We start from the raw sequence: 15,487 nt of genomic DNA, 5'->3' as shown, positions 1-15,487 counted from the left end.
GGGGAATGGTTTTATTCATTACAGAGATTTACTAACATGTTGTAAAATTTCTGTGCCCAGGACCACAAACATCTGACATGAGAACATAAAATATGTTTTTTTTTTTACATAAAATGTTTCCACCTCTCTGTGTTTTGCTGCACACTGTGCTATCTATGTGTTCTGTGTGATCTCTTTTCTTCTATAGGAGAGGCCATCAAACCTGTGGTGACCTTCACACCCAACTGGGGGAATATTCTATACTTTGACAGTGTGACTCTGACATGTAATGTGCCGTCTACTGTACCAGAGGAGTCCCGGACCTATCACTGGTACAGAAACCAGAAACTGATAAAAGGGAATCAACAGAACCTACACATTAATAAATCTTCTGTAGGGGAGCATAAAGGGGATTACCAGTGCCAGACCATTGGTGGTGATATCAGTGATCCCGTCTTCCTAAATGTTACAGACAGTGAGTCATCATCTCATCTCCATCATTACAGATTGTTGGGTGTGAATAGAACAACCTAAAGTACATTTTATTACATTTCAGATTATGTCATCCTGCAGAGACCTCCATCGGCCATATATGAAGGAGACCCCCTGACTTTGAGATGTCATCATACAATATATTATAAAGCAATAAACACAAAATTCTACAAGGATGATCAGGAGATAAAATCATCAGAAACCGACTCCGAGTTCCATATTCCTAATATAAGGATGAGTCAGTCTGGACTCTACAAATGTACTAAAAGAATACAACGCTATGATAGTTCATATGTACAAGAGTTCTCAGATATATTCTTTATCTCTGTGAAAGGTAAATTAAAGCCAACTTTTTTTTATACTGCCCCATCCATAGTCAAAATCAAATAAATCAAATCAGGCTGCAATATACACATTCTCTCTGACACTGTCCCCCCCCCCCACCCTCCCCCACAGTAATTACATTCTGCAATTAGATGTCCCCAGCCTTGTGGGTTAAATGACACCCGGCGTCATTCAGCCTGGGAGATTGAGGACATCCTGTGAGTGAAGGGTGTCCTGGACCCTCCCACTTCAAGGGCATCTCCCTGGTGTAATGATACAACATCAGGGCCATTCTCTGCATCATAGAGGACCATCCAATGCTGGAGAACAGGTGAAGAGGACCCAACACATCCCATAACCAGCCTGAGGACATCTCCAGAAAGGTGAGTATAAAAAAAGAAGCAAAACATCCATATTGGGGGGGCTGATATTTTAGGAATTATAAGATGTTAACACTCACAACATTTTTAGGGTTCACTAGACTCTACAGTGCCGTGTTATGCAAAACTAGACGTGTGCGGATTGTTGAGTTCCAAATCGAAATTCGGCCGAATTGTTTGTTATTTGGACATTTGGGAGTATCCAAATTACTGAATTACAATAGTAACGAATTGACATTAACCAAAATTTTAACAAAATTTGATTTGAATTTGAAAACAAATTTGTAATCGAATTAGAAAATACTAGTAATCAAACTTTTAAAAATGAATGTCATAAAATAGAGTATAAAATAATAAAGCAATAGAATACAAAATGAAAGGATAGTAATGAATAGAATTTATTAGAGTAGAATAAAATAAATAGAATATGCCCATCTTCCAAAATTCAAATAGAATAGATAAAAATAAGGAACAAAAAAAAAACAATGGAATCCAAAATAATAGAAAAAAAAAGAGAATAGAATAGAAAAACAACAGAATAGAATAAAAAAGAAAGAATATAACCATCTTCCGAAATTGTAGTTTTGAATAGAATGAATTTTTTGAAAAGATTAGAGTAGAAAATAGTAGAAATTAAGAGTATAGAATAGAAACAAATTGAAAAAACAATTAATACAGAATAGAATAAAATATAACCGTTATATATATATATATATATATATATATATATATATATATATATATATATACAAAAATAATGGTTATATTTTATTCTATTGTTGGTTTTTTGTTCTGTTCTCCTATTTTCTCTTTCTAATATTTTCTATTCTATTCTTTTCTTTTTTATTCAATTCTAATATTTTCTATTCAAATTTCAGAAGACAGTTATATATTCTTTCTGTTTTATTATATTCTGTTCTATTGTTTTTCTACTCCATTCTATTCCATTCTTTTCAATTCTATTATTTACTATTCTGATATTTTCTATTATTTTCTATTCCATTCATTTTTATTTAAATTCAAATTCATTCTATTCAAAATTCTAATTTCGGAAGTTGGGTAAGTATTATATTCTTTCTATTTTTATAGCAGGGAAGTGCCTTGCAATCCTAGTCTATGGGGCTGTGTGTTTCTTTTGATGTACACTGTGTAAGGAGACACGCTGGCTCCATAGGATGCTGCATGAGAAAGGAGCCACCCTAAAACAGGAAACCTGGGGAAGTGGTCATGGCAACGGCTAAACCTGGAAGATAGGAAAGGATATAAAGATATACTGCATACTCATACAGTCTGCTGCTGAAAGGGTTACATTAGGGTGTAATTTCACTTTAGAGCCAGGAAAGCCAGAAAAGTGACTGACTGGTAAATTCATAGTAGACTGCTAAGCTCTATTACTCCTTCAAGTGAACTTATTCCCAGCCTTCCCTTGCAGCACCGGGGATCTGAGCCCAGTTCCCTCTCAGGACATTGTCTGTAAGACATTTGTATGTTTGTGTTGATTTCCTCCAGTGTCTCAGCTGACCGCTCACCATCCAGATATACAGGTAGAATAAATGACTTGTGACTAAGCTGACCATACTGGGCTCTCTATTACTGTGTATTACTGTAGTGGGTGCAATATCTCCACTTAGCCAAACACTGATATCAATTATTTTATGTCCGCTACAAAGAATTGTGTGATTTTCATAATTTAGAGTATAATTAATGCAATCCCATTGTTTGTCTTTCCTCTTCCAGGGCTCTTCTCTCCTCCTGAAATAAAAGTGACCCCGTCCAAGGTAATAGAAGGAGATGAGATGACGGTGAGATGTGACACCAGACTGGATCCGCTCAGAGGCGGCACAGAGCTGCACTTTGCCTTCTACAGAGATGGACGGACTGTGCGGGGATACGATGTATCTGATACATACAGAGTGCGGTCAGCTCAGCTGGAGGATTCTGGGAAATATACCTGTGAAGTGAGGACGACGTCTGGCACTGTGAGGAAGATGAGTGATGGGATTGATATCCAGATAACACAGATACATGGTGAGCTTGAAAAATTGAATAAGCCTCTGATCTTCTTCTTCTTCACTTTCCTTAGTCACTCTTCCCTTCCCTTCTTCTCTTTCCCTTAGTCTTAGTCACTCTTCTCTTCCCTTCTTCTCTTTCCCTTAGTCACTCTTCTCTTCCCTTCTTCTCTTTCCCTTAGTCACTCTTCCCTTCCCTTATTCTCTTTCCCTTAGTCACTCTTCCCTTCTTCTCTTTCCCTTTGTCTTTCTTCTTTTGTCTGATGAAATTAAAGGCTGAAAGTGAGTTGAGAATATAAAGCAGACCCCATGCTGCCCCCGTTACCACATTCTACCATTGGCTCTGGGAATGTGACTCGTGTTCATTGTTACCATGGGTTTAACGTCCCTGGGTTCTTCAAAGTTCACAAATCACAACATTTTGGCCAAAAATGTTCAGGTTTAACCCCAAAAATAAGGAATAACGAAAGCTGATTATTTGAAGCAATTAATTACCCAGTCTCTTTCCATAAAAGAGTAGGCTCCCAACTGCCGCCATATTGTCCATGTATGTTGGAGATGTTAGAGAAAGTTACCAGCTCTATGTAAGGAGAGATATTTTTTAAATTATTTATTATTATTATTATTATTATTATAATTATCATTATTATCATTATTTTTAGTTTGCCTTTCATTTAACAATTGCTTGCAAATTACTAGAAAAAGATTTTGGTCTCGGGTGTGGTGGTAGAGCGCAGACCAGTGATCTCTGGAAAAGCTCTGGAGCATCCACCAGAAACGATAAGAGAAGGAGGCAGGAAAATCCTGAGACTCTAAAGACTTTCCTGCCTCCTTCTCATTGTAGTGTAGTAGATTAATTCAGAATCAAGGATAAAAGGCTTCCACAATAAGAGGAAAAAAAGTCAAAATTGTCTTACAATTGTCAGGGCTGTGTTCACCCAGTGAGGGGGAAACATGCGGCCTTTCAAGTGCACCGGGGTAAAAAGCCTGTCTCCACACAGGGTCAGAGTTGTCACTCTCGAAGCCTTGGGAATTCCCATCCTGGGTTTTCTGTGAGGCTTTCAGGAGGGTGAAAGAATTTGTGGGAAGAGTCAGCGCAAAAAGAAAGTTTGTCAGTACTTCGATTGGCAGAGGCGCCTGACGTGGTTCTCCAAAAGATAGGCACGAGTCTCCTATTTTAGTAAAACATTCAATAACTTTATTTCACCAAATAAAATGCTTTTTGTATCTTTAAATTGCCACTTCCTCAGTTCAGGGGGATACAATTGGAGTATAGCATTAGCTGGGGGTGTGCTAAACTTGGGAAATATTCTTTATTGGCCAATAGGTGGAGGTGTAGAGTTTGTGGCAGATATGTCATCTAGGTGTATTACATGTAGCATTGTAAAATAAGATTTGCCCCACCATAGATTCAGTAGTGTTTGCTGTAGTTTTGGAACTACAAGCTGGATTTATGAAATGTTAGAGTACCGAACCCAAGCAGATTTTCTCAACTTTAATTAGCTCATACTGAAAAATTACAAAAGGTAGAGCTGGCCAACTCTAAGCTAGGGCTTGGAAGCTTTTCTGGAACAACATGTTTCAGCATTGTCTTGTAGGTTCTTGAAGCTCCTGCGGTAACCACTTGTGGTCACTGAGATACTGAGGAACCTTCTTCTTCATCATTAAGATTGACCTACGGCAGCATGGTGTCCAAATAAGACCCTGATGATGGGGATTTCAATTTTTTTCCCTTCTTTAACCAATAACTATATAAAACCACTGGGTTGCGTTTGATATACAGTAGATATTAGGGTTGAGCGGACACCTAGATGTCCGTGTTCGACGGGTTCGGCCGAACTTTAAAAAAAAGTCCGGGTCCGTGTCCCGGACTTTTACCGAACTTTTCCCGGACACCGAACCCGATTGAAGTCAATGGGGACCCGAACTTTAAGGCACTAAAATGGCTCTAAAACACCAAAGGAAAGGGCTAGAGTGCTGCAAATGGCAGCAAAACGTAATTAAGAGCATGGCAAGTGCTCTGCAAACAAATGTGGATAGGAAAATAACTTAAAACAACAAAAAAAAAAACAGAAAAATAAAACAATGTTCTTCTTCATCTCTGAAGGACGAGGCCCATATGGAGTAGGAGGGAGGTTGAGGTGGTGGTGGATGTGGCGGTGACATAGGCATGCGCACAGGGTGTGCCGGGTGTGCCTGGGCACACCCTAATCACCTAGGGCACATAGAATTGCCAGTGAGGAGATGGGAAAGATCTCTCCGGACCTGCTCTGCTCTATTTCTCTTTGCCAGCAGGGAGAGAAATGTATCGGGGCCATGTACCTGTAGGCAAACACATGCATGTGTATTTCAACTTTGGGGTGCACACCTTAATGCAATAGGCTGCGCACACCTATTGGCGGTGTAGGTGGAAGCGGCGGTGGAGGAGGACCAGGGCCGGATTAAGAGCATCATGGGCTTGGTGCTGAGGAGTTTGAAGGGCCTTAAGGGCCAAGCCTTGGCATGCACCCAGAGGAGGAAGGGTGCAGCCATGCATGCCTAATTCAACATGGGATGCTGTCTCTGAAGCCCATAAACACATCCATGCATCGGCAACTGTCCCTCCTTGTCCGGCCTTCGCGCTGTGTGGGGAGGTTCTGAGGGTGCTGCCTGTGGAAGCGAGCATAGAAGCCAGACTTCTGTGTTTACAAGTGACAGAAGAGCGGTAACAGTGAATATGGCCAACCCGGGGCCTATATAAAAGGTAGGGGCCTGGAGCTGCAGCTCCAATAGCCCCTACGTTAATCTGGCCCTGAGGAGGAGGACGAGGTAGCCAACACTGCTTCTTTTCACAAATTTTAAATGAGGGTACACCCCAAAAGAGTGAGAAAGAGCAAAAATGGAACAATGGGTGGGTAAGGTCGGTATCCATTGCTATTCTGCATAAGGTACGGAAAAGTCCCGTGGGATCCATGCCTGGTTCATTTTAATGAACGTGAGCTTGTCCACATTGTCTCTGGACAGGCGGCTGCGCTTGTCTGTTATAACACCCCCAGCCGTGCTAAATACCCGTTCAGATAATACACTGGCTGCAGGGCACGCCAGCACCTCCAAGGCGTAAAGGGCAAGCTCAGGCCTTGTGCCCAATTTGGAGACCCAGAAGTTGAAGGGGGCAGACCCGTCATTCACTACATGTAGGCGTGTGCACACATACTGCTCCACCATGTTGGTAAAATGCTGCCTCCTGCTAAGACGTTCCATCTGAGCTGCTGGTGCTGCTGTTTGTTGTGGCGTGCTGACAAAGCTTTTCCACATTTCGGCCATGCTAACCCTGCCTTCTGAGGTGCTGGCGGTGCCCTGGTTGCGTTGGCGACCTCCTCCTCTGCCTTGTGCTTCCACTGCGGCCCCGCTGTCAGATGGGAATGCCAGCAGCATGGCGTCTACCAGCGTGCGCTTGTACTCGCGCATCTTGCGATCGCGCTCCAGTGAGTGAATTAAGGACGGTACGTTGTCCTTGTAACGGGGATCCAGCAGCGTGGCCACCCAGTAATCAGCACAAGTTAGAATGTGGGCAACTCGGCGGTCGTTGTGGAGACACTGCAGCATGTAATCGCTCATGTGTGCCAGGCTGCCCAGAGGCAACGAAAGGCTGTCCTCTGTGGGAGGTGTATCGTCCGTGTCCTCTGTATCCCCCCAGCCACGCACCAGTGATGGCCATGAGCTGGCCTGGGTGCCACCCTGCTGTGAACATGGTTCCATCTCCTCCTCCAGCTCCTCCTCATCCTCCTCATCCTCCAGAACTGTGCCCCTGCTGGATAATTGTGTCCCTGGCGTTTGTGTGTGCAGGAACCCACCCTCGGAGCCCCTTGCGAATGACTGCCCTGAAAGCCTTGGAAATGTTACCTCTGCATCCTCCTCCTCCTCCTCATCCTGTGCCACATCCTCTTCCATCATCGCCCGAATTGTTTTTTCAAGGAGGCATAGAAGTGGGATAGTTAAGCTGAGAACGGCGTCATTGCCACTGGCCATGTTGGTGGAGTACTCAAAACAGCGCAACAAGGCACACAGGTCTCGCATGGAGGCCCAGTTATTGGTGGTGAAGTGGTGCTGTTCCGCAGAGCGACTCACGCGTGCGTGCTGCAGCTGAAACTCCACTATGGCCTGCTGCTGCTCGCACAGTCTTTCCAGTATGTGCAAGGTGGAGTTCCACCTTGAGGGCACGTCACATATGAGGCGGTGAGCGGGAAGGCCGAAGTTACGCTGCAGCGCTGCCAGGCGAGCAGCAGCAGGGTGAGAACGCCGAAAGTGCGCACAAACGGCCCGCACTTTCTGCAGCAGCTCTGACATATCGGGGTAGTTTTTAAGGAACCTCTGCACCACCAAATTCAGCACATGCGCCAGGCAAGGGATGTGTGTCAAACCGGCTAGGCCCAGAGCTGCTATGAGATTTCGCCCGTTATCGCACACCACCAGGCCGGGCTTGAGGCTCGCTGGCAGCAACCACTCATTTGTCTGCTGTTCCATGCTCCTCCACAACTCCTGCGCGGTGTGTGGTTTGTCCCCCAAACAGGCAAGTTGTAAAACTGCCTGCTGTCGTTTACCCCTGGCCGTGCTGAAGTTGGTGGTGAAGGTGTTACGCTGTCCGGATGAGGAGGCGGTAGAGGATGAGGAAGCGGAGTAGGAGGAGTTAGGAACAGGAGGCAAACTGAAGCGCCCTGCAATCCTCGGTGGTGGAAGGACATGTGCCAAATTGCTATCCGCCTCAGGCCCCTCCGCCACTGCATTTACCCAGTGTGCCGTTAGGGAGATATAACGCCCCTGACCGTGCTTACTGGTCCACGTATCGGTAGTTAGGTGGACCTTGGCACAGATGGCGTTGCGCAGTGCACACCTGATTTTTTCCCCCACTTGGTTGTGCAGGGAAGGGATGGCTTGCCTGGAAAAGTAGTGGCGGCTGGGCACGACGTACTGTGGGACAGCCACCGACATAAGGTTTTTAAAACTGTGCGTCTCCACCAGATGGAATGACAGCATTTCAAAGGCCAATCATTTTGAAATGCTGGCATTCAGGGCCAGGGATCGCGGGTGGGTAGGGGGGTACTTCCTCTTCCTCTCAAGTGTTTGGGAGATGGAAAGCTGAACGCTTCCACGGGACATTGTGGAGATGGTTGTTGGTGACCCAGGTGGTGGTGTTGCTGACAGATCGTCTGTTTGCGGGGTGGCAGGTGCCGGTATCACTACAGATGTGGCTGGAGCGGCCGAGACTGCAGCAGAAGAGGAAGCAGGATGAGCCAGAGACGTTTCTTGGTTTTGAAGGTTTGTACTCCACTGCAGCTCGTGCTTTGCACTTAGATGCCTGATCATGCAGGTTGTGCTCAGGTTGAGAAGGTTTATGCCTCGCCTCAAGCTCTGATTGCACAGGGTGCAAACCACTCGTGTCCTGTCATCAGCACATTTTCTAAAGAACTTCCATGCTAGAGAACTCCTTTGAGCTGACTTTGGTGCGCTCGTTCCCTTGCTGCGTTGGGCAGTAGCGGGCGTAGTGTCTAGGGCACGGCCGCTCCGCTTCTGCACCCTGCTCACTCTTCTGCTGTGCTGGTGGCTCTGTGCGACCACCGCCTCTTCCTCCAAACTACTCAGGTCACCTGCATGACGTTCATTCCATGTGGGGTCGAGGACCTCATCGTCCTCCACATCATCTTCCACCCAGTCTTCACCCCTGCCCTCCTTGTCGGTCTCCACAATGCTGAACGCCGCAGCAGTTGGCACCTGCGTTTCGTCACCATCGGAGACGTGCTGCGATGGTCCTTGCATGTACTCATCTTGAGAAATAAGTGGTTGGGCATCGCTGCACTCAATCTCTTCCACTTCTGGGGCAGGGCTAGGTGGATGGCCCTGGGAAACCCTGCTGACAGAGTCATCAAAAAGAAGAAGAGACTGCTGTATGGCTTGGGGCTCAGACTGCTTGCCTGATTTGCAAGGGGGTGAGGTGAAAGACGGTTGGACATCGGCTGCAGGTGCCAACTGTGACCTTTCTGCAGTAGACTGGGTGGGAGACAATGCATCCTCCTCCTCCTCCTCATCCTGTGCCACATCCTCTTCCATCATCGCCCGAATTGTTTTTTCAAGGAGGCATAGAAGTGGGATAGTTAAGCTGAGAACGGCGTCATTGCCACTGGCCATGTTGGTGGAGTACTCAAAACAGCGCAACAAGGCACACAGGTCTCGCATGGAGGCCCAGTTATTGGTGGTGAAGTGGTGCTGTTCCGCAGAGCAACTCACGCGTGCGTGCTGCAGCTGAAACTCCACTATGGCCTGCTGCTGCTCGCACAGTCTTTCCAGTATGTGCAAGGTGGAGTTCCACCTTGAGGGCACGTCACATATGAGGCGGTGAGCGGGAAGGCCGAAGATACGCTGCAGCGCTGCCAGGCGAGCAGCAGCAGGGTGAGAACGCCGAAAGTGCGCACAAACGGCCCGCACTTTCTGCAGCAGCTCTGACATATCGGGGTAGTTTTTAAGGAACCTCTGCACCACCAAATTCAGCACATGCGCCAGGCAAGGGATGTGCGTCAAACCGGCTAGGCCCAGAGCTGCTATGAGATTTCGCCCGTTATCGCACAGCATCAAGCCGGGCTTGAGGCTCGCTGGCAGCAACCACTCATTTGTCTGCTGTTCCATGCTCCTCCACAACTCCTGCGCGGTGTGTGGTTTGTCCCCCAAACAGGCAAGTTGTAAAACTGCCTGCTGTCGTTTACCCCTGGCCGTGCTGAAGTTGGTGGTGAAGGTGTTACGCTGTCCGGATGAGGAGGCGGTAGAGGATGAGGAAGCGGAGTAGGAGGAGTTAGGAACAGGAGGCAAACTGAAGCGCCCTGCAATCCTCGGTGGTGGAAGGACATGTGCCAAATTGCTATCCGCCTCAGGCCCATCCGCCACTGCATTTACCCAGTGTGCCGTTAGGGAGATATAACGCCCCTGACCGTGCTTACTGGTCCACGTATCGGTAGTTAGGTGGACCTTGGCACAGATGGCGTTGCGCAGTGCACACCTGATTTTTTCCCCCACTTGGTTGTGCAGGGAAGGGATGGCTTGCCTGGAAAAGTAGTGGCGGCTGGGCACGACGTACTGTGGGACAGCCACCGACATAAGGTTTTTAAAACTGTGCGTCTCCACCAGACGGAATGACAGCATTTCAAAGGCCAATCATTTTGAAATGCTGGCATTCAGGGCCAGGGATCACGGGTGGGTAGGGGGGTACTTCCTCTTCCTCTCAAGTGTTTGGGAGATGGAAAGCTGAACGCTTCCACGGGACATTGTGGAGATGGTTGTTGGTGACCCAGGTGGTGGTGTTGCTGACAGATCGTCTGTTTGCGGGGTGGCAGGTGCCGGTATCACTACAGATGTGGCTGGAGCGGCCGAGACTGCAGCAGAAGAGGAAGCAGGATGAGCCAGAGACGTTTCTTGGTTTTGAAGGTTTGTACTCCACTGCAGCTCGTGCTTTGCACTTAGATGCCTGATCATGCAGGTTGTGCTCAGGTTGAGAAGGTTTATGCCTCGCTTCAAGCTCTGATTGCACAGGGTGCAAACCACTCGTGTCCTGTCATCAGCACATTTTCTAAAGAACTTCCATGCTAGAGAACTCCTTTGAGCTGACTTTGGTGCGCTCGTTCCCTTGCTGCGTTGGGCAGTAGCGGGCGTAGTGTCTAGGGCACGGCCGCTCCGCTTCTGCACCCTGCTCACTCTTCTGCTGTGCTGGTGGCTCTGTGCGACCACCGCCTCTTCCTCCAAACTACTCAGGTCACCTGCATGACGTTCATTCCATGTGGGGTCGAGGACCTCATCGTCCTCCACATCATCTTCCACCCAGTCTTCACCCCTGCCCTCCTTGTCGGTCTCCACAATGCTGAACGCCGCAGCAGTTGGCACCTGCGTTTCGTCACCATCGGAGACGTGCTGCGATGGTCCTTGCATGTACTCATCTTGAGAAATAAGTGGTTGGGCATCGCTGCACTCAATCTCTTCCACTTCTGGGGCAGGGCTAGGTGGATGGCCCTGGGAAACCCTGCTGACAGAGTCATCAAAAAGAAGAAGAGACTGCTGTATGGCTTGGGGCTCAGACTGCTTGCCTGATTTGCAAGGGGGTGAGGTGAAAGACGGTTGGACATCGGCTGCAGGTGCCAACTGTGACCTTTCTGCAGTAGACTGGGTGGGAGACAATGTGAAGGAACTGGAGGCACTGTCAGCAGCAAACCAATCTACTATCGCCTCCACTTGTTCTGGCCTCATCACTTCTAGGGGCGTATGATGCCCTACCAAATACTGATGCAGGTTCTGTCGCCTACTCACACTTTAGGAAGGTGTTTCACTTGTGCGTGTAGCTGGCACAGATCGACCACGTCCTCTCCTTGCAACAGGAGCTCTACCAGCAGCACCACGACCCAGGCCACTGCCCTTATTTGACGGTCTCCTCATATTTCTGTAATTTAAGATCTTGCCCTAGAAAGGTTTTTATTGAATAGCGGAATAGGAAATATGATCCAAAAAAGTGTATGTATCTCGCACGTACAAAACCACACTAGGCCCCAATTACTATTGTTTCTACCCCTAAAAGGATGGATGAGGAGTAGGAGGAGTATGGAACAGACAGCACCCTCAAATCTTCAGAAGTATGAGATGAACCTCAAAAACTTGGAAAGGTGGATCTCACACGTACCGACACAGACTATCACGCAATTTAATTGATCCCCAAAGGATTTAATTGAATAGCGGAATAGAAAATATGATCAAAAAGAAAGTGTATGTATCTCACACGTACACCACCACACTAGGCCCCAATTACTATTGTTTTTACCCCTAAAAGGATGGATGAGGAGTAGGAGGAGGAGTATGGAACAGGCAGCACCCTCAAATCTTCAGAAGTATGAGATGAACCCCAAAAACTTGGAAAGGTGGATCTCACACGTACCGACACAGACTATAACGCAATTTAATTGATCCCCAAAGGATTAAATTGAATAGCGGAATAGAAAATATGATCAAAAAGAAAGTGTATGTATCTCACACGTACACCACCACACTAGGCCCCAATTACTATTGTTTGTACCCCTAAAAGGATGGTTGAGCAGTAGGAGGAGGAGTATGGAACAGGCAGCACCCTCAAATCTTCAAAAGTATGAGATGAACCCCAAAAACTTGGAAAGGTGGATCTCACACGTACCGACACAGACTATCACGCAATTTAATTGATCCCCAAAGGATTTAATTGAATAGCGGAATAGAAAATATGATCAAAAAGAAAGTGTATGTATCTCACACGTACACCACCACACTAGGCCCCAATTACTATTGTTTGTACCCCTAAAAGGATGGTTGAGCAGTAGGAGGAGGAGTATGGAACAGGCAGCACCCTCAAATCTTCAGAAGTATGAGATGAACCCCAAAAACTTGGAAAGGTGGATCTCACACATACCGACACAGACTATCACGCAATTTAATTGATCCCCAAAGGTTTTAATTGAATAGCGGAATAGAAAATATGATCAAAAAGAAAGTGTATGTATCTCACACGTACACCACCACACTAGGCCCCAATTACTATTGTTTGTACCCCTAAAAGGATGGATGAGGAGTAGGAGGAGGAGTATGGAACAGGCAGCACCCTCAAATCTTCAGAAGTATGAGATGAACCCCAAAAACTTGGAAAGGTGGATCTCACACGTACCGACACAGACTATCACGCAATTTAATTGATCCCCAAAGGATTTAATTGAATAGCGGAATAGAAAATATGATCAAAAAGAAAGTGTATGTATCTCACACGTACACCACCACACTAGGCCCCAATTACTATTGTTTGTACCCCTAAAAGGATGGTTGAGCAGTAGGAGGAGGAGTATGGAACAGGCAGCACCCTCAAATCTTCAGAAGTATGAGATGAACCCCAAAAACTTGGAAAGGTGGATCTCACACGTACCGACACAGACTATCACGCAATTTAATTGATCCCCAAAGGTTTTAATTGAATAGCGTAATAGAAAATATGATCAAAAAGAAAGTGTATGTATCTCACACGTACACCACCACACTAGGCCCCAATTACTATTGTTTGTACCCCTAAAAGGATGGTTGAGGAGTAGGAGGAGGAGTATGGAACAGGCAGCACCCTCAAATCTTCAGAAGTATGAGATGAACCCCAAAAACTTGGAAAGGTGGATCTCACACGTACCGACACAGACTATCACGCAATTTAATTGATCCCCAAAGGATTTAATTGAATAGCGGAAGAGAAAATATGATCAAAAAGAAAGTGTATGTATCTCGCACGTACACCACCACACTAGGCCCCAATTACTATTGTTTGTACCCCTAAAAGGATGGTTGAGCAGTGGGAGGAGGAGTATAGAACAGGCAGCACCCTCAAATCTTCAGAAGTATGAGATTGTGTTCACTGTACCCCACAAAAATTGTGTTCACTGCACCCCACAAAGATTGTGTTCACTGCACCCTAAAAGGATTTTGTTCACTGCACCCCAAAAAGATTGTGTTCACTGTACCCCCCAAAGATTGTGTTCACTGCACCCCACAAAGATTCTGTTCACTGTACCCCACAAAGATTGTGTTCACTGCACCCCACAAAGGATTTTGTTCACTGCACCCCAAAAAGATTGTGTTCACTGTACCCCCCAAAGATTGTGTTCACTGCACCCCACAAAGATTCTGTTCACTGTACCCCACAAAGATTGTGTTCACTGCACCCTAAAAGGATTGTGTTCACTGCACCCCAAAAAGGATGTTGTTCACTGCACCCCAAAAAGGATTTTGTTCACTGCACCCCAAAAAGATTGTGTTCACTGCACCCCACAAAGATTGTGTTCACTGCACCCCACAAAGGATTTTGTTCACTGCACCCCAAAAAGATTGTGTTCACTGTACCCCCCAAAGATTGTGTTCACTGCACCCCACAAAGATTCTGTTCACTGTACCCCACAAAGATTGTGTTCACTGCACCCTAAAATGATTTTGTTCACTGCACCCCAAAAAGGATGTTGTTCACTGCACTCCAAAAATGATTTTGTTCACTGCACCCCAAAAAGATTGTGTTCGCTGCACCCCACAAAGATTGTGTTCACTGCACCCCACAAAGGATTTTGTTCACTGCACCCCAAAAAGATTGTGTTCACTGCACCCCAAAAAGGATTTTGTTCACTGCACCCCAAAAAGATTGTGTTCACTGCACCCCACAAAGATTGTGTTCACTGCACCCCAAAAAGGATTTTGTTCACTGCACCCCAAAAAGATTGCGTTCACTGCACCCCACAAAGATTGTGTTCACTGCACCCCACAAAGGATTTTGTTCACTGCACCCCAAAAAGATTGTGTTCACTGTACCCCCCAAAGATTGTGTTCACTGCACCCCACAAAGATTCTGTTCACTGTACCCCACAAAGATTGTGTTCACTGCACCCTAAAAGGATTTTGTTCACTGCACCCCAAAAAGGATTTTGTTCACTGCACCCCAAAAAGGATGTTGTTCACTGCACCCCAAAAAGGATTTTGTTCACTGCACCCCAAAAAGATTGTGTTCACTGCACCACACAAAGATTGTGTTCACTGCACCCCACAAAGGATTTTGTTCACTGCACCCCAAAAAGATTGTGTTCACTGCACCCCAAAAAGGATTTTGTTCACTGCACCCCAAAAAGGATGTTGTTCACTGCACCCCAAAAAAGATTGTGTTCACTGCACCCCACAAAGATTGTGTTCACTGCACGCCACAAAGGATTTTGTTCACTGCACCCCAAAAAGATTGTGTTCACTGTACCCCAAAAAGGATGTTGTTCACTGCACCCCAAAAAGATTGTGTTCACTGCACCCCAAAAAGATTGTGTTCACTGCAGCTCACACACAGAAAAATGGATGTGGATCAATGACACCTGCCTATCTCCTATCCCACACCACACAGCAATATCGATTGTAGTTTGTAGAACACTCTGACCCTAAAATTCAGCAGCAGCCTCTCCCTAACAGGATTGAGAAGAGATCGTAGATCAGGATTGAGTGCAGAGTCACCCCACCCCCCACACAGCAATATCGATTGTAGTTTGTAGAAGACACTGACCCTATAATTCAGCAGACTCTATCCCTAAAATGCCTACAACTCGCCCTGCCTAAACACTCCGACCTGTCCCTCAATCCTATCTGGACACAAATGGTTTTTTCCTGCCTGTCTTTCCCTAATCAGCAGCCAGCACGTTGATGTGTGCTCTGTCCCTGATCTAAGCAGCATAATGACGCCGCTGCGGCTGCCTCGAACTTATAAAGACTTGG

At 46.4% G+C, this 15,487-nt stretch overlaps 1 protein-coding gene across 1 annotated transcript in view; it reads left to right on the top strand.

Moving 5' to 3' along the window:
• Window positions 1-15,487, top strand: part of LOC309543165 (Fc receptor-like protein 3) — a 64,076-nt gene that overhangs the window by 39,702 nt on the left and 8,887 nt on the right. The window contains exons 3-5 of the mRNA XM_082242553.1: window positions 188-454; window positions 536-805; window positions 2,913-3,203. Coding sequence (XP_082098679.1) covers window positions 188-454; window positions 536-805; window positions 2,913-3,203 — 828 coding nt within the window. The remainder of the gene's footprint in view (window positions 1-187; window positions 455-535; window positions 806-2,912; window positions 3,204-15,487) is intronic.

This window comes from Pelophylax lessonae (genome assembly GCF_965119305.1).
Source record: "Pelophylax lessonae genome assembly, chromosome: 13".
In the NCBI taxonomy this organism is placed as follows: Eukaryota; Metazoa; Chordata; class Amphibia; order Anura; family Ranidae; genus Pelophylax; species Pelophylax lessonae.
This window is presented reverse-complemented; position numbering and strand designations above follow the sequence as displayed.